This window comes from Lethenteron reissneri, chromosome 63 (assembly GCF_015708825.2).
Source record: "Lethenteron reissneri isolate LAM-NWPU_2019-01 chromosome 63, ASM1570882v1, whole genome shotgun sequence".
NCBI lineage: Eukaryota > Metazoa > Chordata > Hyperoartia > Petromyzontiformes > Petromyzontidae > Lethenteron > Lethenteron reissneri.
This window is the reverse complement of record NC_083841.1, coordinates 711,303-738,285: the sequence shown is the minus strand read 5'-3', so window position 1 is coordinate 738,285 and position 26,983 is coordinate 711,303. Positions and strand designations below refer to the sequence as shown.

At 51.0% G+C, this 26,983-nt stretch overlaps 1 protein-coding gene across 1 annotated transcript in view; it reads right to left on the bottom strand.

The window, feature by feature from the left end:
* Positions 1-603: 603 nt before the first annotated feature.
* The window catches only part of XPNPEP2 (X-prolyl aminopeptidase 2), a 40,635-nt gene continuing 14,255 nt past the window's right edge, over positions 604-26,983 (bottom strand). Inside the window, exons 7-21 of the mRNA XM_061577205.1 lie at positions 25,882-26,028; positions 22,643-22,744; positions 21,242-21,323; positions 20,442-20,637; positions 19,504-19,593; positions 17,954-18,063; positions 16,464-16,541; positions 14,815-14,886; positions 14,151-14,211; positions 13,755-13,824; positions 12,833-12,937; positions 8,532-8,594; positions 8,311-8,387; positions 4,794-4,892; positions 604-3,211 (exon numbers count right to left, since the gene is read on the bottom strand). Coding sequence (XP_061433189.1) covers positions 2,984-3,211; positions 4,794-4,892; positions 8,311-8,387; positions 8,532-8,594; positions 12,833-12,937; positions 13,755-13,824; positions 14,151-14,211; positions 14,815-14,886; positions 16,464-16,541; positions 17,954-18,063; positions 19,504-19,593; positions 20,442-20,637; positions 21,242-21,323; positions 22,643-22,744; positions 25,882-26,028 — 1,580 coding nt within the window. The 3' untranslated portion in view covers positions 604-2,983. The remainder of the gene's footprint in view (positions 3,212-4,793; positions 4,893-8,310; positions 8,388-8,531; positions 8,595-12,832; positions 12,938-13,754; positions 13,825-14,150; positions 14,212-14,814; positions 14,887-16,463; positions 16,542-17,953; positions 18,064-19,503; positions 19,594-20,441; positions 20,638-21,241; positions 21,324-22,642; positions 22,745-25,881; positions 26,029-26,983) is intronic.

Here is a 26,983-nt window from a genome sequence, read left to right as displayed (position 1 = left end):
AACCTCCGCTTATTGTAGTTTTTTATTGAGTACCCGTGATAAGAATGTGGAATTTCTAGCACTAAGGGCTAGTTCCCTTGCTCACCGAAACACGTGGACACTTAAATGTTCATCTGAACTCTAATCCTGGTCATTCACAAGTCATGAAAAGAATGCTCTCATGTCAATCTTTGCAAACATTGGTTTATGGAATTGACGTAAAGGAACTTTGCAAGTGCCTTGCTCTGGGAGTGTTCCTTTTGAGAAATACGCGGCCCTTATCCCCCTGTGCAAACAGCATTACGCACCTGAGCGTGGAAACGTCCCCTCTCGGCCATGCAGTAAAGTGTGACCAGGTATGACAAAGCCTTGAATTGAATGCAGCTCCGTACATTGTGTCTCACGTTGATGCAATGTCACGATGAGCACGCGTGGCGTTCAGAGAATTGTTTTAGGTGTCTGGGGAGTAAGTGGTGGTATCTCGTTTTATCGACGCCTATCTCGATGTAAAGTTGCACGATTTAACGATGTCCCTGAATTAATTTACTCGGGACACAATTCTATTCTTTCAAACGATCCACACGTAAACATTACATCACACAAATCACCCATTCAACGACATCCAATGTTCTTGTATTATTTTAATAATTAAATGAGGTAACATAATATATCATAACATATCAGATGTAATTTAAAGAGCATAATATATCAAACAAAAGTAAAGTTAACGATGTTACAAGTACAGAATGAATAACAGAAAAGTGTCCAGAGCTGAAGTAACTTCAGCTGAAGTAACTTCAGCTCTGGAGGTATCAAAGATCTGTCGTGGAGTTTGACTCTCCGCAGACTTAAGTCGTAGAAGGGAAATAATAAAGTAATAAGACGCTGTCTTTCCGACAGCTCTGTTTCTTCACCTGAGGACGGCTGCTTGCGTTGTGGCCGAAACGTCGTGAAAATGTCATTTTATTGTTTTCTTTTTATTAATTTATTTCCCTTCTACGTGATTTTACCGAAAGAACCAAGAATATGAATCCCTGCAGTCACGAAAGCTTTAAATCAGAATATGTCCAGTATCAATATATAGGGACATATCGTGAGGCAAATCTGGCCACACACACCTAATGGATTATCAGATGCACGCCAAACTTCAGCTTTAAATATGTGGGGGGAAATGTCTTATCAGGAGAATACGATGGTAATGTCTCTCCTTCGGTTGATGAAGGGACGGTTTCCAAAATGTTACTTTAAGACAATAATTATTGATTGCAAGAATAATCACATCGTGAGAATCCAAAGTGAAATTGTTTTTGTCTTTAGACAATCAGAAAAAAGGCATGTGCAGTGGAAAAAAGTATTGTTTTCACAGTTGACGGTGAGATTACGATATGCGCGGCTTACAAACAGGGGGTGAATAATTCAATCAGTTGGACTGCTCACGCACCGCCTCATGGTTACTCCAGGAGGACATCAGGTCCAGAGTTCACGTAGAACTGCCAGGTCCTTCCACAGAGTGGCAGACGGCCCTGCTGTGTTATGTGGGATTGTAAAAAGGTTACGTTGGTGTAAGGCCGATGAGATTCAGTCTCCACTCTTTTTCAGCAGGTTCCTGCCGTGAAACATTAAACCGATTGCTTTGTGAGTTGTGTTTGCACGTGGAACGCCACAGCACCTTCACGACTTAGGATCGTAATTCAATTCAAGAATCCGTTATTGTTAGGGCTCGGTTTTGCCGTCTCATTTACCCTGCTTCATACTTTCTTCGTCTCGGTTTGTTGCACTTTGTTCACTCCACGTGCCCACATGGCACCCGAGCGTAGCACACGATTATCATACAATGTGCGTGATTGATTATCACATTCACAATTGGACGGATGTATCGTGAGCATAGGCATAACTTTGGATGAACGATTCGATGCATCTTTGCCTGGCTAACGACACTAATCATTATCTGGATGTGATCACACAGGTTTGTGTGAAACTCCCCAAACATGCCGGGCTGCGACGTGGCCAAAAGATGGCAGTGGAGGGAAATAATAAAATGTGCTTGTGCATATGTAAAGGCATTTGTCATCAGCATAATCAGCGTCTGTGTCACCTATGTTGGGGGAGAAAAATATCCGCGAATTTTGTTTTAAAAAATGTATGGGTGTCTCTTGGCCACATCTAAACCAAGTTGAGTGTCTATCTTAGCTTGATGATTGTTGTGGACTCAATTTACTGATGTTGTAGTCTGCAGTGGAACAACTCAGACATCCAGAATAAACACCTCAATCGAAACGCAACCATTGCACCACCTCCTGGCATTGGTATTCTACCTCGAAGACACCGGCAGTGTAACCATTAATCGCATGAGAACGTCAACAGGCCGGTGCGCACATCTCTTTCATTTAACGAAAAGCCAGAGGAGTGCGACTGTGGCCATGCAACCCAAACTGTGGACCAGCCGCGTGGTGGTGGCCAAGCACGTGGCTTGTCATCCAGACAGTGAGGGAGGCAGCGAGGGTCGGTGGATCTGCCAAATTGCTCAATTTTGCGAGGCTCCCTTTCCGTGGCCATTGATGTGCAACACCTTGGCTCGCCAGCAGAACGCAGGACAGAAAAAAGTGTGGACTCATATAATCTCCCTCTTCTGTATGGGATAGAATGTTGCCCCCTCGCACGGGTGGGTATTCTCTGGGTGGTCCGATTTCCTCCCACATGTATAATACACACTTACTAATTCGCGGAAAACATCTTCATATAGAGAATGTCAGAACAATTGTTGGCAGCGCCAGCTGACCGACCGACTGCCTGCTGCTGCGGCCTTCCAACTCATGCCTACTCAGCGACGATTGCGAGATGCAATCTGCATGAACGACGACGCAAATAAAGAAAAAGAATTGCTAAATCATCTAGTTATCGATTAATTTATTTACGAAGACGAGCACCGGTTGCACGTCCGTTAAGCAATGAGAGAGAGATGACGTGATCCCCGCCCCCCCCTGCGCACCCCCCCCCCCCCAGCTCAGTGGAGGGCGCGAGGCACGAGGAGCGCGGTGCAGAGTGCGGCGAGCAGAGCGAGGCGCGCCGAGGCCCCCACCGCCCCCACCGCAGCCGCTCCTCGGCCTCCCTCGCCGCCGAACGGCTCGGTCGCTCTGCGCAGCCATTCGTGCTCCTTCCTCAGGTTCTGCTTCATCAGCTCGGCGCCCACCTCGCGAGATATGGCATCGTTGTACCGGTTCAGCCACTCCACCTGGGGAACGCAACGCGCCACGCACAGCAATCGGTGGGACCCGTCGCTGATCAAAACAGAAGCCGTGACGGTGGAGTTCGCCGGGACGGCCTGGCGGTCCGTGCCGGCTGGTGGCCGTGCCAGAGCACCCGCGCCAACGCAGCTGATGTCCTGGATTCGAATTTGGTTTGAAGCCACCCGTGATTAACGTGGGTTATCGTGTGTAGTGAGGTCGCTTTAACTGAATTTTTAAATAGACAACAGCACACTTTGAGAGCGTCACGAAAAATAAAAAAATAAAAATATTCCATCAGATGCCAGGCATGGTTTCTTGATGCTGGCGACCCCTGTCAATGCCTCGTGGATGAAGCTCCAGGAGGTATTACTCTAACCGGGGAGAGAAAGTCTCAAGAGGCAGATAGAGAACTAGAGAGAGACAAAGCCGCGTTAAACAGTTGGCGCGGTCTTCAGCCGGGACCTAGAAGTCTCCATCAACTGCAAGTTGCCGACTACTTCCAGGGGCAAGGAACTCCGGAGCCCAGCGGTCAACCCGGCTTTGAAGCCTGCAGCGCGGTGAGGGCGAGGAGGGGGACACGATCGGTGGATCTCAGCGGAGTCTAAGGCCGAATTAAGTTCCGGGATGTAGGCTGGAGCAGGTTGTCCATTGACGTCATCTTCTGGGGAGATTTTCTGACACGATGTGAATTCACACTGCTCACTACGCAACTTCCGTGCCGTGACATCATTAGTATAATTTAAAAATGAATGGGCGAGAGAAAAAAAAATAGCTGTAAGATCTCAAAATGCTATGGCAGGAAGGGCTGGCATCACCTCTCAGTTGCACTTCTGGACAAACCTACGATGGTGCGTTACGTAATCTCGCTCGGTTACCCTGGGCGTGTGCTGTGGTCTCTCAAGGTAATACTCCCAGCATCCCCACCGTCAAGGCAGCTTTCACCTGATTGTGCATTCATTACATGCATACCTTTAAATCCGCGTTAATACTCGTAAAACGATGCCACACATGCATCATTTGTTAAATGTTCTTATAAAATGCAATGTACAATCAACTCCTTGAGAGAACAAACAAAGAATCGTGACTCATAACATCAAATCAACTAAAAATGTCCAGGTGATTTCCTGCTCAAATAATTATCATTGAGGCAGACATCACGTCTTGTTTACAGCTCTGAGCCAGTTGTGGAAATGCCACATTCCTATGACAGGGGCGAGTCTGTCCATTGTGCAAGTGTTGTTGACTTTCACACAACGTTGTACAGGACACTAAATATGTCATACACTTGACCCGGATGCAGAGGGCGGTGATGATGGAAGGACGACGAGAAGGTGCTGGGGAAGAGTCGGACCACGTTCTGAATGAACGTTAGACATCGAGCACGGGACAGGATGGAAACTATCCCAGTTGAACAAACAGAGAGAAGAGAAGTTACCACGACGAGAAGAAATCAGCGACAGAAACGGTCAAGTCCCAACAGCTCAAAAGTCCAGGGGTCGAGAAGAAGACACGCGAACCAAGTGTCCCTGTAATACATCGTTCCGTCGTGGTCAAGAGGGAGACGCGTGGCCTCCTCGTACCCCCTACCTGCTTATCGGACAGCAGTGACAACTTGATCAGCTTCTTCTCGTACGGAACAAGGGTCACGGTCTCGAAGGTCAGGTAGGGCTTCCCTCCAAACGTGTACTGCAGCGGTCAGTCGGCGCACACACACGAGGTTGATCAAGAGGTCATCAAAACAACGGGGCAATGCGGGGCATCGCGTTTGCTGTAAACCAATGAACCGCCCAGCCCAGTCCAGTGTTTTTTAATAGAATAAGAATTTCAACTTGCAACACGCCATTGCCGCACAATGTTTGCTCACTCTCTGCAATTTCCCAAGCTCTGCGGTCCTGTATAAAGTGTTATTGGTAAATTAATGAGTGTTTACACGTGGGAGAAAACTAATGCACGAGAGGGGGAAACACTCAATCCCATACAGACGGAACAGTTGTGAAGTCCACATTGTCTGTACCGCTTTCTCTTGGCTAGAGAGGCTACGGGCTCCTCCTGAACGCCGATGGGAAGAAGGAGTTTCACGATGTTCGTGCCGTGATCCACCGACCCTCGCTGCTGCCTCGACAACGCTGGATCACGTGCAGCAGCGTAGCCGCCGCCACCTCCTCCCGACATCTGCCTATCCCACAGTCCCCAGCGAGTGGGACATGTGATGTTGTACTGCATATAGCATATTAGTAAGCCACTGGAACTCCATATTCGGAGGCCACTGCAGCTATGCACTTTTAAATCTCGATTGAAAACTAAAGACTTTAGAAATTATGTTTGTGTTTAGTTTGGTCTCCTTCCCCGACACCTCCGATTGGCAAGGTTGGATGTGTATGGTGCGAAAGAGGTTCAACATACATGCACATGCAATCGGATAATTATCAAGACGCTTTACAGAAAAAAATAATGAAACAATCGAGATGCTAGAGGAGTGTGCGGGAGGAGAGTTAGCCCTTGGGCCAGACCAGATATCGGTACCACGCAAGGTGGCAAAACTTCAATGGTGCCATTTTATTTGTTACACCAACAGAAGTTAAATAATACGTGATAACCTTTCCAAATGAGCAGCTGTTTCATTTTCCTCGCAGGAAAGCTGTTTTTGCACCTATCGCAAATCACGCCGATCTGCCATGAACATGCTAATCTCTCACATTGACATCACTAGCCCTGTCCACTTCGTTTATGACCCTTGGGCTACACACATTTTAAACCTTTAAAACAGTCTGCCTCAGCAGCTTTCCTCTTTTCTCCTCCTGATGACGATTGCTTGTGTTGTGATCGAAACGTCGTAGTTTGTTGTTATTTTCTTTCAACCTATCTACGTGACTTTACCAAAAGACCCAAAGAATATTTCATAACATACATGCAATTATTACCAATAACTTTTTTTATCCTATTTGGACATGGTTGAAATCTTGTTGGGGCTCATCCGAGCATCCAGAGAGGGAGACTGGTGGGGTACCTACATGACAATGCCACCACATCCTTACCATTAGCGGTGCTATGACGATGTTAGCGTGCATTATTGATGGGGTTTTTTGTCATAATGTATCATTTAAACTTGTAACACACGCAGTATCTGTTCAGAGGCGTGAGGAATGACTTCCGGGTATTGGCCATGAGAGGGAATCGTATTTGGTTTTGGTGTTCGCAGCGCAGTCCGATCACTGCCGCACGACCGCACCACAAAGACACGGTCACACACACACACGTGGAGTGGCACGCATACACACACGTGGAGTGGCACGCATACACACACACACGTGGAGTGGCACGCATACACACACACACGTGGAGTGGCACGCATACACACACACACGTGGAGTGGCACGCATACACACACACACGTGGAGTGGCACGCATACACACACACACGCGGAGTGGCACGCATACACACACACACGTGGAGTGGCACGCATACACACACACACGTGGAGTGGCACGCATACACACACACACGTGGAGTGGCACGCATACACACACACACGTGGAGTGGCACGCATACACACACGTGGAGTGGCACGCATACACACACACACGCGGAGTGGCACGCATACACACACGTGGAGTGGCACGCACACACACACACACGTGGAGTGGCCCGCATACACACACACACGAGGAGCGGCACGCATACACACACGTGGAGTGGCACGCATACACACACACGTGGAGTGGCACGCATACACACACGTGGAGTGGCACGCATACACACACACACGCGGAGTGGCACGCATACACACACGTGGAGTGGCACGCATACACACACACACGTGGAGTGGCACGCATACACACACACACGTGGAGTGGCACGCATACACACACACGTGGAGTGGCACGCATACACACACACACGTGGAGTGGCGCGCATACACACACACACGTGGAGTGGCACGCATACACACACACGTGGAGTGGCACGCATACACACACACACGTGGAGTGGCACGCATACACACACACACGTGGAGTGGCACGCATACACACACACACGTGGAGTGGCACGCATACACACACACACGTGGAGTGGCACGCATACACACACACACGTGGAGTGGCACGCATACACACACACACGTGGAGTGGCGCGCATACACACACACACGTGGAGTGGCACGCATACACACACACACGTGGAGTGGCACGCATACACACACACACGTGGAGTGGCGCGCATACACACACACGTGGAGTGGCGCGCATACACACACACACGTGGAGTGGCACGCATACACACACACACGTGGAGTGGCACGCATACACACACACACGTGGAGTGGCACGCATACACACACACACGTGGAGTGGCGCGCATACACACACACACGTGGAGTGGCACGCATACACACACACACGTGGAGTGGCGCGCATACACACACACGTGGAGTGGCGCGCATACACACACACACGTGGAGTGGCGCGCATACACACACACACGTGGAGTGGCACGCATACACACACACACGTGGAGTGGCACGCATACACACACACACGTGGAGTGACACGCATACACACACACACGTGGAGTGGCGCGCATACACACACACACGTGGAGTGGCACGCATACACACACACGTGGAGTGGCACGCATACACACACACACGTGGAGTGGCACGCATACACACACACACGTGGAGTGGCACGCATACACACACACACGTGGAGTGGCACGCATACACACACACACGTGGAGTGGCACGCATACACACACACACGTGGAGTGGCGCGCATACACACACACGTGGAGTGGCGCGCATACACACACACACGTGGAGTGGCACGCATACACACACGTGGAGTGGCACGCATACACACACACACGTGGAGTGGCACGCATACACACACACACGTGGAGTGGCACGCATACACACACGTGGAGTGGCACGCATACACACACACACGTGGAGTGGCACGCATACACACACGTGGAGTGGCGCGCATACACACACACACGTGGAGTGGCACGCATACACACACACACGTGGAGTGGCACGCATACACACACACACGTGGAGTGGCACGCATACACACACACACGTGGAGTGGCGCGCATACACACCACTGTATCTGCTTTTACGACCATCGCAATGTTCTCCAGACGAATTCCAAACTCGTTGTCCTGGTAGTAGCCAGGTTCTGGCCATGGAACACAAACACACACGGAGCATTGTCAACATTAATAATCACCGACAGTATCTGCTGTGTGTTGGGTAGTAGCGTGTGCCAAGCTAGCCTATAGTAGTGTTCCAGGCGTGAAAGAAGTGACGCTGTGATTCTCACCTATGGAGGTGAACATCCCTTCGCGCAGACCAATGTCGTAGGATGTCCCGATTCCCACAGGCCCTGTGTGGAGAGAGCGCCCAACATCCGACAGCCGCACGCCACTCGCGAGTGGGGACATCCACCGGCACAGCCTCAACGGAGCAACAACCAACTACATTGAGACGCTGCCCTCGGAGTCTTGCACAAAGACAAATCGCAAAATAATATAGGATACATTCCTCAAGAGCCCTGGCCTAAGACAAACAACAACAACAACAACAACATTATCCCACCGTTTAGGTGGCTCGGCGATTAAGCGAGCGGCGCCCAATTGGAAGGTCGAGAGTTCAAATCCTGTTTGAGGTGTTGATTCAGCCCATCATCCCTCCCAAGGGTCGATAAAACAGCTACCCATTTATGGGGGAGTTAACAGTGTTTGTTCTATAGATATACTTTCCCTGCCATAGGAATGTGGAATTTCTATCACTGGCTCAAGGCTGTAACCATGAGATAAGCACCATCTAATTTCATAAGGAAATCACTTTGTATGGTGATGGCCCAACTGCAGAGCAGTTCTGCTCTCTCAAGCTCTCACCCACACTCGTGTCTGTGCACACAAAGATGAAGATCCCTGTGAAGTATGGGAATTGACGGCAGGAACTTCTTGACGGGAACACACTTTTTATTAAATCTTTACGTGTCAAAATACAACGTGTAGTCTCCTTCCTTCCGACTTCACACTCCACTACTCTCGTGTAAACTCTAGGCCTCTGGCTACACACGGTACCCTTCACTCGTGTAGACCCTACGCCTCTGGCTACACAATACACTCGACTCGTGTAGACCCTATGTCCCTGGCTACACAATACACTCGACTCGTGTAGACCCTATGTCCCTGGCTACACAATACACTCGACTCGTGTAGACCCTATGTCCCTGGCTACACAATACACTCGACTCGTGTAGACCCTATGTCCCTGGCTACACAATACACTGCATTCGGCTCGTGTAGACCTTACGCCTATGGCTACACACACTACACTCGCCTCTGGGTTACACAGAGTCCCGGTCCCATTAGGACAGCGGGACTAGGTACCGCAGGGCCCTAGGTCTTCATCCCCGTCTTCATTCTTCGCTGGTTACACTCTGCCCTCACGCCTGTGTGCATCCCCTTTTATAGCCCCTGCTCACGAGAGGCGGAGCTGATGCGTACTTCAGCGTGAGCATCGCTCCTTAATGAACCAATCACGACGCACTCTCTCTACGATCCGGTTTCCCCAGCGCGTGTTAACACTCCTCCACCAATCACACCGCGCTGCCACCCGATCACTCCCTCTCAGCACGTCACCGGTCCACAGCCAATCAGTACCCCGTAACCCACGACCCCGCGCTGACCCCTGATCCTCCACCGTCAGCGCACGTCACCACCTACACAGCCAATCATTACGCGCTGGCATACGATCTCTAATTCCAGCGCGTATCACCTCTACACCTGTATTAGTCTTAACAGACTGTTCGCGCAAGTGCTGTTTGGCGAGCACCTACGAAAGGCCAGCAGATCACACAAGGGAATGGGTGGCAAACACCACGCCCGGCCGCATTTGTCTCCCCCGTGAGCATGTTAATACACTGCACCAAGTACTCATTTGAGGCCGAGTTGACCTTGGGGAGGCAAAGTATCAGTTCAGGTAATCGTCGCTGGTGTCGACTGTGAGCAGGAATCGAGCCCAGGTGACCGGGTTTTGACTGCAGCACGCTAACCGCTACACTACCGCTCCCAACAACAACCGACATTCGCCACTAAGTGGCGGTGACATCACAACGGCGCTTGTGCCAGGCTATGTGCATGTTAAGGCCACGTGAAGTGTCGAACGCTCGCTGGCAGGAGGTCACGGGACAGACCCAGGTGCCATGGGTCGACTGACTGAGATGACTGGCCGATGCACCACCTGTGCCCCCTACTGTACCAACTTGCTGTGTTTTAGCCATCCGGCGTTCTGTTCGTTGTTGTGAGCGTTGCTCCTCGGCCCTCCGTTGTTAATGGAGGGCAACTGCCTCCAACTGCCCAGCAGCGTCCTTCACGAGCCTCCTCCACAGAGGCTGATCTTGACACTGTTGGTACCAGTCATTGGCAAGTCCACTCAGCTCCACATCTTCCTGTACTACATCACTCCATCTCTTCTCTAGCCCGTGCTGCTCCCGTTTAGCCCTTTCTATCCGGCCGAACAAAAGCTGTTTAGGCATGCGATGGCTGGGCATGCAGGTTACATGACCCAGCCAACGCAGCCTTGCCTGCCGAAGGAGCTCACCGATGGGACTTTGTCCAGATCTTTCAATTATTTGTGGGCTCCTCACACAATACAGCCTGGTTAAGCCCAGGATGGATCGTAGGCAGGCCAGCCTAAATGTTTCTAATCAGCGAAGTCGTGCCATTAGGGGGGTCCACGTTTCGCAAGCGTAGAAAAGGGAGAGCATGACCGTGGCCGAGAAACCCCGAAGCTTCATGTGGAGCGACAGACCAGGTAGTTTCCACACCGCATTACGTAGCCAATGAAAAGATAATGCTGCTCGACTTATTCGGAGTGAGACCTCTGCTGTCATGAGCACTGTCCAGGTATGGAAAACTCTCCACAACTGCCCCATCACCAATTGGGAGTTGTGGGGGTGGAGTGACTAATGGTACAATATACCCAAGCAGGTGCTTAGTTTTGGTGGAGCTGATGGTAAGGCCCCACCGCTTAGTGGCATGCTCCAAAAGTTGAGCAGCAGCGCCTTCAACTCCTCCTCTGAGTGAGCAGAAATCACCAGATCATCGGCGTACGTAACATGGTTGACCAATAAGGAGCCATCCCTTGACCGCACCCTGGGCATCAATTAGCCTCCCGTTGTATCTGCACAAAATGGTAATTCCTTCCAGTACAGCCATCGAAGGCTTCACGAACTACGTGGTCAAAAGAGATGTAAAATAATGTGGGAGCCAGAGGACATCCCTGTCGCACCCCAAGGTGAAAAGGGAATTGCTCCAACTCCCAGCCATGTAGTTTTACCTGGGCCCGCTCACCACCATGAAGGTCCTTAATGATCGTGAGCAGAGGGTCAGGGACTCCGAAAGCACGAAGAACAACCCAGAGCCCAGGCCCACTGATGGTATTATAGGCCTTGACCAGGTCAATAAAGCAGATATGTAGTTCTTGTTGGAATTCCCTACACCTCTGCTGTAGCAGATGGACAGAAAATATGGCATCGGTCCAGGACTGCTCTTTCCTGAAACCACATTGGGGCTCCGCAAGCCTTTCCTTAGCGTGCCTGGCAAGGCGATGTTGAATGATCCTTGCCAGGACTTTTCCCGGCACACTGAAGAGGGAGATGCCCCTGTAGTTGATACAGTCTGTGCAGTCCCCCTTCTTAAAGGAGGGGGACTCACCAGGGCATCCTTCTAATCCTGCAGAACACATCCAGTGGTCCAGACTGTTATTGTGATATCATGTAAGGCAGTCTGTGCACAAACGCCACCCTCCCTCAGCATTTCGCTTGGGAGATCATTTCTGCCTGGTGCTTAACCTGGTCTCAGACTATGGATCGCCTTCTGTATTTCCTCAACAAATGGCACCTCAGCCAGCCACTCACAGGGGGGCACGACAGCCTCACCAGGGCCATTCCCACTTTTCCCCATGTTTTCCAGGCTGAGGGATTTCCCCTCCTCCAGACCTCCCAGAAATGCTCAGCAAATGTGCAAACTTGTTCCTTGGGGCCAGAGATCGGATCACCTTTTTTCCCCCTAATAATGGTGATAGGTGTGGCACTGCAAGTCACTTTTTTGAAGGGAGTTAAAGAGTGATTTGTGATCACGGGCTACTGAGGCAGACTCCATCTCCTCAGCAAACTGCAACCACCACCCATCCTTGCAGCACCTCACGGCTCTCCGAACCTCCGAGCGAAGGCTGATATGGGATGCTGTAGACAGTGAGAGTGGGCCTGTCGCTTATCTCAGCCAGCCTGAACACCTCCTCTGTCAGCCATGGTCTCTGGGGAGGTCTCGACCGTGTACCCAAAGCAGCCATTGCAGTTGCATGAGCCACAGTCCTAAATCTCGCACATTTACCCTCGGCATCAGGAGGAGCTGTAAGTGATGATGAAATTCTCGCTTGCAACTTTCATCAGCTAGCTGAGACCAGGCCACTGTGTGTTTGAATGGGGTTCTGGGTGTACACTCACCACCGGAGTGGAACAATGGCAGGCGCATCTTACAGATCACTCTTACACACACGCTCATACACTCTTGCACACACACACTCATACCCTCGTACACACACTCTTACACTCATGCACGCTGAGAAAGTTGCCGATGCCATGGCCGGTGCCGTGGCCATAGTTGAGTCCAACCTCCCACAGCGCATGCCTCGCCCACGTGTCCAACCGGGCCCCTGGGGCACAAAAACACAGACAGGCACACACAGACACATATATACAGAAACAGAGAGATGAAGAGAACACAGATAGATAGAGAAACAGACACAGAGATATAGTGGCACATACAGATATACAGACAGAGGCAGATGGCCCTGCCAACCCTTGACAGATTCTGGCTCTAAAAATAAATGTGGGCAACTCGAGTTGAATGAAAATCTGAGAATGCGGTGCCGGCGGAAGCAACAGGTGGAGTGAGTGGCTCGTGCTGAATGACTTTCGTGGTGGCTTCTTCCCCTGTGGCTGTGAGCACGCACTGCGCTGATCTCAAGCACTGCTGACTGAGAGGGTTTTTCGAACTCATTCTCGCAAATCAAACAGGACTCGTACTACTCTCCCTTCGTTGTCATGCACTGTGGTATCTAAAACAGCAATATTATATCGCTTTTTCCACAGTACAACCAAGCCGTGCCGAGCCAGCCTGGGGTGGCTGAGGAGGCGACAGGTTGTTTTTCCACTGCAGAAGCGAAGCCGAAGCACTAACGTGCACGCAGTGAACGAGTGGAGATTCGTGTAAGTGGTGCTGTGACACCACGTCCTCACCACGTACTGACTGACGTCACAGGCAACGAATAGGTCATTAGCCCCGCCCCTGGCCCTGCTTGGCCCCGAGCCAGATTCAGACTTCTTGTGAGGCCAACAGCGCTGCACGGCTTGATGCTGGCTTGGCATGGCAAAAAGCCCCAGTGGAGAAACCACCCGTGGCGAGATGGGCCTCGTGCTGGCTCGAATGCGGCAGTGGGACGGGCCGCGAGTGTGGAAGGGGCGACTCACCGAGCGTGTTGTCGGGAAAGATGGCCTGGCTGAGGTCGATGCTCCCCATCAGCACTCGCGTGTACGCTTCCTGCGCCGGGGTGGAGCACCACGACCGTTAAGACAGAAACCGCGTGGACAGAGTCGCAGGCAGTGCCTACATCTCGATGTGGATTTGTATGTATATCTAACAAGCGGGGTTTGATTTGATTGGGGGATTTCCCTGGCTCTGATTTTTATTTTATATTATCTCTGAGACTGCATCTTTAATTTTTATCTTCAAGTGGGATACATTCATCCCTCCCCCTGATAACAGATTGTGTATTTACATTGCCAGGGTTGATCCTGGTGAGTGCTTGAGTAGGAGATTAGTGCTTGAGTGGCTGCTTGGGATTACCAGGTGATGGCAGCACCCACCTTCATGAAGTCCGTCGGGACTCCCCAGTGCAGGGTGCGAGTGATGTCCGTTGTTCCATCTCTGCAGGGGAGTGTGTGGGATACACGTGCGGCACAGAGCACGTGAGAACTCGGGCCTTTGGGCCGCCAGCAGTAAGACGGTGGGGCGGCTCGTCAGAGCTGTGGTTGAATAGCTGTCCACAGCGTGAGAGATGTTTTCCCCATTGAATAGTGAGCGTGGCACGTATCTCCTGTCTTACAACTCTGAGCCAGTGGTGGAATTTCCACGTTCTTGTGGCCTCTCTCCTGGTCACCCGAACTCGCTTGTGTTCAGGCGGCTACTACCATTTAGCCAGTGGTGCTGCTAGGATAAATCAAATGATTATATTTTTGATGAATAAACTCCTCGTGGGATGGCAGAGGGGAATAAATACACGAGAGTGAGGAATGTCGACAAAAGATGATGCGGTGCGATGAGAGATGTCGACAGGGGACAGATGAAGTGACGAGAGAAAATAGTCAAGATAGCCACGAGAGATACATCTGTTTATTGTGTGGATTATAACTTTAATTCAAGCTTACGTTTAGTTCACTTATACATTTCTCATGAATCCTGGGACCCCTTGGGCTGCTTGGGGCCCCTGAGGTTTGCATAGGCCTAGCGACGCCACTTGCGACAACCCACCGGTATTGACCTCCAGAGTCGAACAGGTACATCTCGCTGGCGGTCAGTTTGCGGTTCGTCTCATTGCTGGCACTGAAATGAAACGGCGCGTGGTATTGATCACTGGAACACGTCACGGCAACTCGTGCACCCCACCAAACAACAAAGATCCCCCGTATAGCCTTTACAGACAGTCGGGGCAAGTGCTGTTAGCGAGCACCTATGAAGGCCGAAACGACACATAAGGCCAGCACCACGCCCAGCCGCCTTTGTCTCACCAGTGGCGATGTTTTACGCACCGCAGCAGGTACTTATTTGAGGCTGAGTCAACCTAGGGGAGGCCCAGGACCGGTTTAAATAATCGTCACTGGTGTTGGCCATGAGCGAGAATCAAACTCGGGTCACCAGGTTCATAGCGCAGCGTGCTAACTCCTATACTACCGCTCCCCGCTGAAAAACCGCGACACGACTGTACCCCACCACCACAATGACCAGCACGACGTTTGTTTACCTGAAAACGCCTCGCTCAGTCTCAGGACTCTCTTGCAGGACGGTACTGGCAAGCTGTCGCAGTAGGGGGCGATGTTTATGCGACTGTTGCTGCTGTGATCCCAATTGAGTCATTTTACAACGTGCTTTTTCAGCATTGAGATATATGTTTTTCCGACACAGTGACCTTGCGTGATGATGAGCGATGGGAAGCGACTGGAGAACCCACAGGATCCCCGCGTCAAACAGGGGCAGAACGAACTCCGCACGGAGGTGCCCCAGGCGAGAATCGAACCCTTCTCACTGTGACGTGAAACTATTACCACTACGCGGCTGCCACCATGCCACCCACAAGCATGATGCATCGCTGTACAACTTGCGCGTGTTCACAAGTATTTCATTCGTGGTGTGAAATCCGACAGCTGTCAAGGTATAATTACACATGGTCCTATGTGCTGTGCTCTGCACGTCCAAGAATCGAGCAAATGCTTTGATCGATGTGGCCGGTTCTCAAGAGGCAGAGAGCTGCTTCATATTGAAGCGTCTCTCCTCCCTGTTACAGACCAACGGATGCACAGAGCTCCTGAAGCACTGCACTGTGGCTCATCTCCTCTGAAGCCACCATCAAAAGAGTTGAGCAAATGTACCCGACTGACAACAGCAACAGTAAATACAACAAGTTGACCAGTTTCATTATTATTAGGGCTCTCCCCTCCCCGTGGTCCCCCCCCCCCCTTCTGGTCTACCCCCCATCTTGCCCCCTCCCCCCACCTCTCCAAGTCGAAGGGACCCGCACCTGCCTGGCGCCACCAGCCCCAGGGCTCTCCCCTCCCCCTGCTTCAGCGTCTGTCCCAATCCATTGCCACTCTCCCCCTGCGCGCGCCTCTGGTTAGACCCTGGCCCTTGAAGCCTCCTCCAACTCGCCCTCGCGGGGGCCTCGACGATTTCCTCGAGGTGCAGTGCCCACCGCCTGCCTCTGCATTGGCGCCAGCCAGAGCCCTATGCAATCGTTAACATCGCATAGACCCGGCTATGCCACCTTGCGACTTTAGCTGCACGGTGGTGCTCCCGTCGCTGATGGTGTGTTTCTGCGCAGCCTACTGCACTCCCCCTACCTGCACGTGTCTACTGTGACCCATTCCATAGGTGATGCAGTGCACAGCATTGGCCCTCAATGGCACCTGTAGTGCGCCAGCGCGCCGTTGAGTCCACTTGCCGAAATGGTCTCAAAACTGGGACCCTCGGAAAACGCTTGATTCCTGAAACAAAATGGCAACACACGTCGGTTAGCGTAACACGGCGTTCTCTTGCTCATGGAACCCCACATTTAGACTGTGTCCTTCTGTGGTTACTGTGCAGCAGTGACCTAAGACCATCACCAGTAACGGTTATCTTAACCAGTCCTGGGCCTCCCCTAGCTCGACTCAGCCTTAAATGAGTGCTTACTGCGGTATGAAAAACATCGCCACTGGGGAGACAAAGGTGGCCGGGCGTAATGTTGGTCATCCAGTCCCTTCATGCGCACTTGTCCCAAAAGTCTGCTTAGGCTATCAGGGGGATCTTTGTCTTTGCCGTATTCCCAAGTTCAACTCAGGCTTTGCTTAAAGGGCGGATATCTGTAGCCATCCGAGGACTGGCGACAGGCCACGTGGTCGTTGTGAACGGGTCCCCAGGTGGTCATAACGACCTTTCTGCTGGAACTGCGATTGACGACGTGTCTTCAGAGGTTCCACGTTGAGTTCAATACACAAGAATGTAAATCTGAAACACGAAGCATTTACCATCAGCTATAGATACCCGTACGTGCTACCTCGGGCCCCCTGCCTCTCACAGTTGACCACGGGCCGGGAGGAGAGGCAGCGTCGAACCCAGTGACATGAAGAATGTTGTCGGGAGGCTGGCGTGCTGTAATGATCAGCACACCGGACTTGCAACCCAGAGTTCGCCGGTTCGATACCATCTCCTGGCAGTTTAAATTCCGGTTCAAGCTTTTTTAATTATACAACCCCCCCCCCTTCTGCACCGATGTCCACCCAGCTGTCTACATTGGCACACCACAGTTAGTCTACGATCGGCATTTCGCGCGTGGTGAGGTAAAGTGTGGGTACTCCGGGGAGGTCCTCGTCCACCAGAAGTGCACTGCGTGGCTCCCATCGCTTGAACAATATTGGCTCATCGCGAGTGGGTGCGTGTGAGGAGACTGAATGAGGGAGTGTGGCCGTGGTTGATGGGTAATGGGTGTGGTTCTCTAGCCACTGGGCTTCGTTTTAATCTGGAATAGTTCAAACCGCTGTGCCGGGATTTTGTTGATTCTGATTCCGTCTCGCGTCACTCATTTGAGATATCGTGATCTAAAGCCATACTGATGACAACGGTGCGTCCAGGCATCTCATCTGTATAAACCTGTGCATAGGATCGTGTTGCCCTGTCCTTTGCTGTCAATGCAGCCCACAGCAGCCTAAATATGGATACAATAATACAGGACTATAATGTGGTCGTGCCTTATGGCGACCATCCCTACTCCAAGCCAAGCAGCGTTCTTGATCCCACCGAGTAAGAATATGAGGCCACCCTGGCAGTGCTATGGATACAGGATCGTATCAGAAGCTAGTGGAGGGGGTGGCGATGGTGGGCTGGGGATGGGTCTGGATGGTGCGGGAGGAGTCTGGACCCGCGCAGGAGGTCCAGGTGCAGCTGGCCTGACAGCTCCGTCACCGTCCCCTTGGGCACGTTCTCCTCCAGCCACACCATGTACTGGATCACCGCCACAGCATCGCGTATCTGTAACACAGACCAAGATCCCCCCCGTCGCCTTTAACAGACTGCTGTGGCAAGTGCTGTTAGTGAGCACCTATTGAGGCCGGTACGGAACATGAGGCGGTGGGTGGACAGCACCACGCCCTGCTGCCATCGTCTCTTAAGTGACGACATTTACACACCGCACCAGGAACTCATTTGAGGCCGAGTCGACCTAGGGAGGCTGACGATTGTTTCAGATATTCGTCACTAGTGTTGGTCGCCATGAATGGAAGTCACACTCAGACTGCTGGGTTTGTAGTGCAAGGCAATAACCATTACACTACCGCTCCTCATGCATCTGTAACACGCACGTGCACACACGCATACATGTTCATGTGCTTTAGGATAGATCAGATGAAACAGTGTCTGCTAGACTGAGTCATGAACCATTGTAGTAGCAATATAAGAGTGATACGGATATGGCTGTCCACCGGTGAGCGAGTGAGTTTAGCGAGTCAGTGAGTGTTGCATCATCAATCAGCATGACTGCTGCTTTATCTTGAATTCAGCTAAGTGCAGGGGGGTACGAACTAGATAATCTACCCCAGATATGACATCAATCTAATTTGTCTTGTACAGCAGTGATACTTGCCCATTGCCTAGAGTTAGACCAATGTGTTGATGCCATTTTAGCCATATCGGTAACATAGCCATTACTGAACATGACACTTGAGATATCGTGCCAAGCTAATTAAAGATGCCAATTAATACACATGGCAGTATGAGCACAAAGAATAACGGAGACAGAAGAAACCATGTGGATCAGAGAACAAATCCAAAAGCAAACACATCATCTTGACTGTTAAGAAAAGAGAGTGGGTAGAAGACATCACTCGAGGGCATGGTGGTTGGTGGTCGAGACTAGTGATGGAACAGCAGCCAAAGTCGGGGAAAAACTCGGATGTCCACCGTGGAGATTGAGCGACCAGTTCCAAACAGTGAGAGATGGCGACGGCTTGGTGAGGCCTTCATCCAGCAGTGGACAAATCATGGCTGATGATGATGATGATGCTGCAGTGATTGTGAAGTAAACGACAAATTACCCAGCGTCCCCCTACCCTGCTGTCGATGGCGTTGACATCCGAGAGGCTCAATAAAATACAGCCACGTGAATGAGCGGCAGAGCGAGTGGCTCGCAATCGGGAGGTCGTTGATTCAGGGGTTGATTCAGTGCCATCGTCCATCACGGAACGATAAAATAAGTACCACTTGGTGAGGGAGCCAACAGTGGTTGTTTTATGGATAGACTCGCCCCAGGCATAGGAAAGAGGAATTTCCACCGCTGGCTTAGGGTTGTGAACGGGGGAGATGACCACCGTTGCAATGCTCATGTAAGCAAGGCCTCCGTCACTTGGACGTCGTGTTGTCAACTGCAGGTGCCATCGACCCCACCGCGTGCGGCTGTGCGGCGCCGCGACTCACATGCGATGACTTGAGTGCCTCCCGCTCTTGCGGGTTCTTGACGGCCTTGGTGAGCTGCACGGGGGAGAACTGCTCCATCACCAGCTTCTCCTGCAGTGCCACGGCCGGAGGGACGGGAAGATGGCGGAGTCAGCGCACACGCCACAATCACCAGCAGGGCACGCCCAGACGGTCTCCCTGCAGCGTTGTCCACGTGTGCGGGTTACCAGCTAGTCATATGTTTGCCAGAATTGGCCTCTTGTTGAGGAGGCAGCTGCTTATGGGAAACCTGTAAGTCTCCACAGGACATTACAAGTCCCTGGATTGCGAAGGAAACCAGTAAAGTCCGCGCTCCTCCCGCAGAGGAATAGCAACACTGGACACAAACTCTCTGCTGAAGCCCTCTCATCATGTCTAGCAGACCTTGGCAATGGCATTTAGTTTCGGAAGATTGCTTCATACGCAAGAATATAATTAAAAGTCCCACATTTTGTGAGTTCACCACTAAGGCTAGGTGCACATTTAGGCCATGTGAAGTGTCAATCGCTCTTTGGCAGGAGTTCACGGGACAGAACCAGGTGCCATGGTTTGACAGACTGATACACACACATAGCAAACACATAATGACACATATATAAACACGTTAACTCTGTAACTTTCATAATTAATATTGCACCTAACAAATAAATAAATAAATGCGTATATTTATTTTATTGCACACACTGCCTTTTTTGTATAAAGCACCGTAGCCCGAAAAGTTTCAAATGTTGTGCAAGTGAGTTTCAATTCAGTATATAAACTAGCTGAGATTGGTAACTTCTTTGACTTTGCCTGGGGAGACCGCTCCGTCTGTGTGGGACCTTTACTCCGGGGGAGGGGAACCGTAGAAGCGTTCTCATTCAGCGGACCGAAGAGCGGCGCGATCGTTGGACGCTCCCGACGCCGGCGTGGGCTCTGACCTTGGGCAGCAGGCGGTAGATGCCGTAGGTGGTGAACTCCTCCCCGGCCCACACGCGCACGTCGCCCTTGCCGTAGGCGAGCAGGTCCGAGCGCACCGCGCCGTAGTCCCGCAGGGTCAGCGGCCCCACGGGAGACTCCGTGTCGTTGAAGATCGCATGCAGCTCGTCGCCCACCTTGTGGAGGTCCAGGTACAGCCTGGAGGGAGCAGGAGGGGGGGGCAGGAGGGGGGGGGCAGGAGGGGGGGTCAGGAGGAGGAGGAGACGCGAGGTGAGTCACTGCGATCAAAATAAGCCAGGACTGGTGGCACTGTTGGGGTGGCTTCTGCGCTCAAGCTTACGGCTGCCTCCGTACTCGGGGAGAAGGCTACGAGTTTGACACCGAAATCGTTTGGTTTGTTGCCCTTCATCCGCACCTCCGATTCGCGTGGTTGGCTACGTACAGTTCGAAATAAGTTCAACGTACAATATGTACAAGCACATTAGATCAGGCACTTCCTGTCTTTACCCATATAGTCACTACGTAAATACGATTATGTAGTATTCACGAACTAATGCACATCAGTGATATTATATTGATTGGGCTTGGGCTGGACGTGCACAGCCAAAATTGACAATGGTCGGCGTTGGAGACTAACGACAGAGCGGCAGCTAAAGGAGGGAACGCGACCAAGAGCTCGTCCACCGCAGAGATGAAGCCATGAAATCGGTTTGCGTTGTTTGTTGCACCACTCATAGCGAATAGCAACACACGGCTTCATCCAGCAGTGGATTGATCATGACCCAGGACGGTGTGTGGCTACCTGGTTTCGTTGAGCGTGAGGAAGGCGTAAGCGAAGAAGAACGGATTGTAGGGGATGTCATTGCAACGGAGGTTGAACAGCCCTGCTTGTGGAAAATGATAAGCACACGCACACACACACACACACGCACACACGCCACACACAGACACACACACACGCACACACACACGCACACACACACACGCACACACACATACACGCACACACACACAGACACACACACGCCACACACACACAGACACACACACGCACACACACACATACATGCACACACACACGCACACACACGCACACATACACAGACACGCACACACTCCACACACACACACGCCACACGCACACACACGCACATACACGCACACACTTTTGTTGACGAGCACGTATAAAGAATGACATGGCGCAGGTAGTGTAGCCAGTACCATGCCTAACCACATTTGTTTCCCCTCTGCCGATGTTTACATACAACACCGGGTACTCAGTGAAGGCTAAGTCAACCTAGCGAAGGCCTATGACCGATCCCGATAATCACCAATAATGTTAGCCGGGGATGTTTAACCCGGGTTGTGGAGAAGTTTGTGATGTCCACGAGTGACCTGTTTGTGATGCAGTTGACCAACTCCTAGGCCAGGTTCGAAAACCAGTAGGTGGAGGAAGTATACTTCAGCAGCCTCCTGGAGCCAATATTTCCTGGGCAATTCCTCCCCCCTCCTCACTTCCCTTTGATCTCAGGGTCCTGGACAGGATCTGCTTGGACTGGGTGCGAGTGATCCTGATGACCCCTCTGCTGGGGCAGGAAGCCCAGGTTTCCCGAGCTGGTGGAGATGTCCGTGGATAGCTCTAGGTGGTTACTGCCGGATCACCCTATGCCCTCCACACACGAGCCTAAAGCTGTTCAGGCTCGCGGCACAAACAACAAATGGCAAGCGCTCGAGAGAAAAGGATCTGGTCACGGAAACGTCCAGGCCATGAGAGTGGCATCTGACAAACATGTCACGGGTATGATGTATCAATACTGTACCATTGGAAATCGATTGGTATTTTGTTCCGTGATAAGGAGGTTCTTGTTGGAGATCATCCCATACCATTACTGCTGGAGTTCTTGCTCTGGAAATTTGACAATGGCTTGGTTGCATCGACAATCAATATTTGTTTTGTGTGAAAAATGATCATGAGTTTTGTGACAAAATATTACATTAATTACCATGATAATATGATAATGCAAATTATGTTGATGGTGTTGGTTATGATGATGATAATATAATTATAGTGGTGATGGTGATGACAGTGATGCTGATAATTGTGTACATTTTTGGTTAGCGATGATGGTGATTGTGTTATTGATGATGCTAATTATGATTGTGTTATTTATGATGATGATGCCGATGATGGTGCGTCACTCACAGGCACACTCATCTAGTGCGGACAGGATGAGAGCTGTGGGCTTGAGCGAGTGCTCCCGCATTAGTGAGCGCGTCTTCTCCACCTTCTGCACCCACGTGCTGCCTACACGCGCCGGTCATCACCATCACAACCACGATCACCACCACGATCACCACCACGATCACCACCATCACCATGTTTACCACTACAATCATCATCACATTAATTATTTCTAGATTTGAAGCTTTCATGACTGCAAGGATTCATACGCTTTGGTTTTGTCGGTAAAGTCACGTAGGTAAAAAAAAAATTCTAACTAAATTAAATCATTTCATTTATTTTCTTTTATTTTTACCTACGTGACTTTACATTTGTAGAGCTTGAAACAAGTGTCACGCGCTGGGTCGATATGCGCACATGTGGCGGACAGTGAGGGCGAACGAGGACACAGGGTGCTGATTGGCTAGCCGTTGTTGTTGTACAAATTAAGGTGGCGTGATAGTTAAGGGGGCCGCAGGTGGCCGGGAGTAATTGAGGATGCAGGGCGCTGATTGGATGAGAGGGACTGTTGTCTGACATTGGCGCCGGCGTGTCTGGAACAACAACGCCACGTGGCACCGGGGGCTGGGGGCGAGTGGCGTCGCAGGGGATGACCTAATTAATTAAGGGTAATTGGTTCGGGGATAAAGGGTGAGATGGTAGAATTAAATGGGAGTTGGTGCCTGGGACGAGAGACGAACGGATGGAGAGACGGAGCAGCGGATAGAGTTAGTATAGCATAGGGTAGCAGTGGATAGAGTACAGTATAATGTAGCAGTGTATAGAGAGAGTACAGTATAGGGTAGCAGTGGATAGAGTGGGTACAGTGTAGGGTAGCAGCAAAGTAACGGAAGCATCAGTGGAGAGAGAGACGACGAAGAATTACGACGGAGTGGGATGACGGAGTTAATAAAGAGCAGCCGAGCTGGAGAGAGCGGAGAGGAGAGTCGCTGGAGGAGCAGGGGAGAGCGAGCGAGGCCAGCGGAGCGCAGTGAGCGAGCGGAGGGACATTGAGTGATGTTGACGGGGAGTCGTGGGTTGGAGTGTATGGAGGAACGTTGAGCGGTGTCGATGGGAGAGATGTGGAACTGTATGATTGAATAAAGAACCGAGGAAAGACAAAGAAGCTGTCGCGTCGGTACGAGCACTACACATTCATTATTGTCATTATAACAATCGTAATGATAATAATCATCACCATAGCATTCGTTATAATAAAAGAAATATTATAGTCATAACAATCAATCATAATAGTGTGTATGTCTGCATTTGTGTATGTGTCCATGCGCCCATGTGTGTACATGCCTGTGTGTCGGTTCGTGTCCAGCAAAACAACCCCCTACTTCCTCGCGGTGCCAGACTGGGCAACACTGTCGTGGACAATGCTGTGGGGGGAGGGCCAATGCCCATTGGCCTCTCCCCTCATGGCGTCTGTGACCACCACAGTGGCTAAACGGGGGCTCTGGATGGGTGCGGTGGACTGGTAACCCCTCCACCCTCAATTTATTACCACGAAACTACGAATTAAACATAAATATGTAAGAAATAAGCTTGTGCCGGAGACCCCGGGGGGACAGGCATCTATGACGTCTCCTGGCCAAACCCCAATTGGCGGAGCCAGGAGATTGAATCTTCACCCTCGGGGCTCCTCCAGAAACAACGAAAAGCCACTACTAATGGCCACGTGGAATGTTCAAATGCTCACTGCGGAGGAGAGGCTGCCACTCCTGGGTCTGCCCCGTGACCTCCTGCCAGCGGGCGTTCGACACTTCACGTGACCTCAAGGTGCACATGGCCTGGCACAAGCGTCGTGGTGACATCACCGCCACTTAGTGGCGAATGGCGGTTGTTGTTGTTGTCTGTTCATGCCATGTGCCTGTGTGTGCATAAATGTCTCTGTTATGTTTGGCAGCGACTCAATCATTATAAATGTGTAGAGGGTACTCGTCTTTATTCTGCGTACGGCACAGCACAGGCCAACGTTATCGGCTTCCTCTCCAAGTACACACTTAGATATTACATTCTACAGACTACACACACGGTCGATCAAACGGCGGGTTCTGTCCGCCCGCTCCCAGTCTCGCCGCTGGCTGACGGCGTGCCGGGGAGGGCGGTGGAGCTCCGCCGGAGATCCGCCACGTGGCCGAATGACGGAGAGAGATGACGGCGAGCAGCGACGCAGTCCGAATCCAAGACTCCCCACACCAACCCCGAGTCCTCCTCCGCCTCCGCTTATATTGCCGCAGGCGCTGCTAGGCTCCGCCTCCGGCCACGCCCTCTTGTGGAACTTTCTAGCCGGTTCTCGGAGTTTCTCGGCCGGCCCTGTAGATACTTTGCCCTTTGGGGATGGGATAATGTTTATAATGGTGCCTGTACCCGTGCTTCCCTTTACCAACCAGTAGATATCACTATCTCATCACAAATGGACTAAGTGTGTTTATGTATACGATTTACATCTGGGCCTGGGCAGGCTCGTATTTAGGCAGAATTCACGGCTCTAAAACGGGAGAGTTAAAACACAGTACAGTTTCCACAAAATTCTTGGCTCGACAGAATTTAGTGCGGCATCACTCGGCCTAGTAGAGGAAGAAGAATAGCAGTCCCTGACCAATTTAGGACGAACAGAAGTTTGAAGAAGTTTTTTTTTAAATGAGTAACGGCTGATGAAAAAGGATGGGCTTCGGGGACTGTCTAAAATAAATGAGAAATGACCACTTAGGTGGCCAAATCCCGGATAGCCACCACAAATCTGCTGTTTTGTTTAGAACTGCTTTTTGTGTTTAGTTTGTTGTCCTTTCCCGGCTTCTCTGCTTAGCACAATTGGCTACGTACAGTACGACGTAAGTTCAACATACATACAATCTTAAACATGTCAAACCTCAAGTTTTCACTTATCATATAAAAGCTGCATCTGCTGCCTCTATGGGGTTTTGTTGAATTGAATACATTTCTTAAATTACAAATATTCTGAGATATTGGTTTCATTGTCAACATCGGTTCAGCCGCTTGACTCTCAGTGGCAGGGGATGTGGGGAAGTGCTGCCCCCTGCTGTGTGGAGCGGAGCTCACTTTACGACATCTCAGAAGCAGTTCTTCAATGCTCTCTTCTGCGGGCCGTTCTCTAACATGAAGCACAATCGGAATGCAGCTGTGGGGTGGCAGAACTATAAATAAAGCATACAATTTACTTCACCTCAAAAAGGGTCACGAGGTAGCTTTACCGGTGAACTTGTCAGGTAGGTAGTAGATTAAGGTGCTGGATGTTGCTGGCCGCTCGGCGCCCCACACCACGTCCACCAGGTTGGTGTCCACAGGGATGAGCAGTCGGCCGGCTTCAGACAGCGGAGTGTTGAAGCTGTTCCACTGGTCTGTGTTCACACATTCAGTTATAATGCTAGTGGTGTGGGCAAGGCTGAGAGCTGTTCTTCATGCAGTACATATCACTGTTATCAAATGAAATAGCAGGTTTCTCTCGCTTTATGTGGGTTCGGTGTGTGCGATATCATGGTGTATATGCGGCTAACCTATTTCCATCCAAGATTCGCTCTACTATGCGGTCGGACGAGGGACAACATTGCATGTGTACTGTGCGCGTGTACTGTGCGTACGTGTGCTGTGCATGAACTGTGCTTGTACTGTGCGTAGACTGTGCGTGAATTGTGTGCTGTGTGCGTTTCTCAGCAGGCAGCTCTCGTGTGGTACATTGTGGGTAGGTGCCTCGGTTCGTTTTATGCAATTTCGCTTTGTGAGCCCCTAATTTGGAATCACATCGACCGCGTAAACCACGGCAGACCGCAATGTTCCGGCCTGCACGAATCCTCGTGTTGTGAGAGATGTCTGCCGTTGCTTCGTGGGGCCGACCTCACAGAGCGAGGTCAAGTGACTCGAGTAAGAGATCAAAATAAGCAAACAACACAAACGCCTTCCTATATCAGCCTCTCCATTAGAAGAAGTACAAACATCTGTTTACACATTCCATCAGCATCACGGCCATCTGGCAGTGCATTTATTGAGCAGCATTGTTTTAGTACGAGGGTCGGCAACCAAAATAGCCAGAAGAGCCTTTTTTCAAATTCGGTAACAAAAACCCCACAATATTTCAAGAGCCGCAATGCATGTGGATACAAGATGGTGGTCCTTAATATATAACGCCACTAAGCAGTCCTGAAAAAGCCACCGCATGCGCGTACAGAGCCGCAGGTTGGCGACTCCTGGTTGAGTACAAGAAAACTCTGCATCGGAGGTGGGCTTCCCTAATCTGGCAGATGTTAATTGGTAAGAACCCTCTCTGTTAGATATGGATCTTGGTTCACAAACTTTATT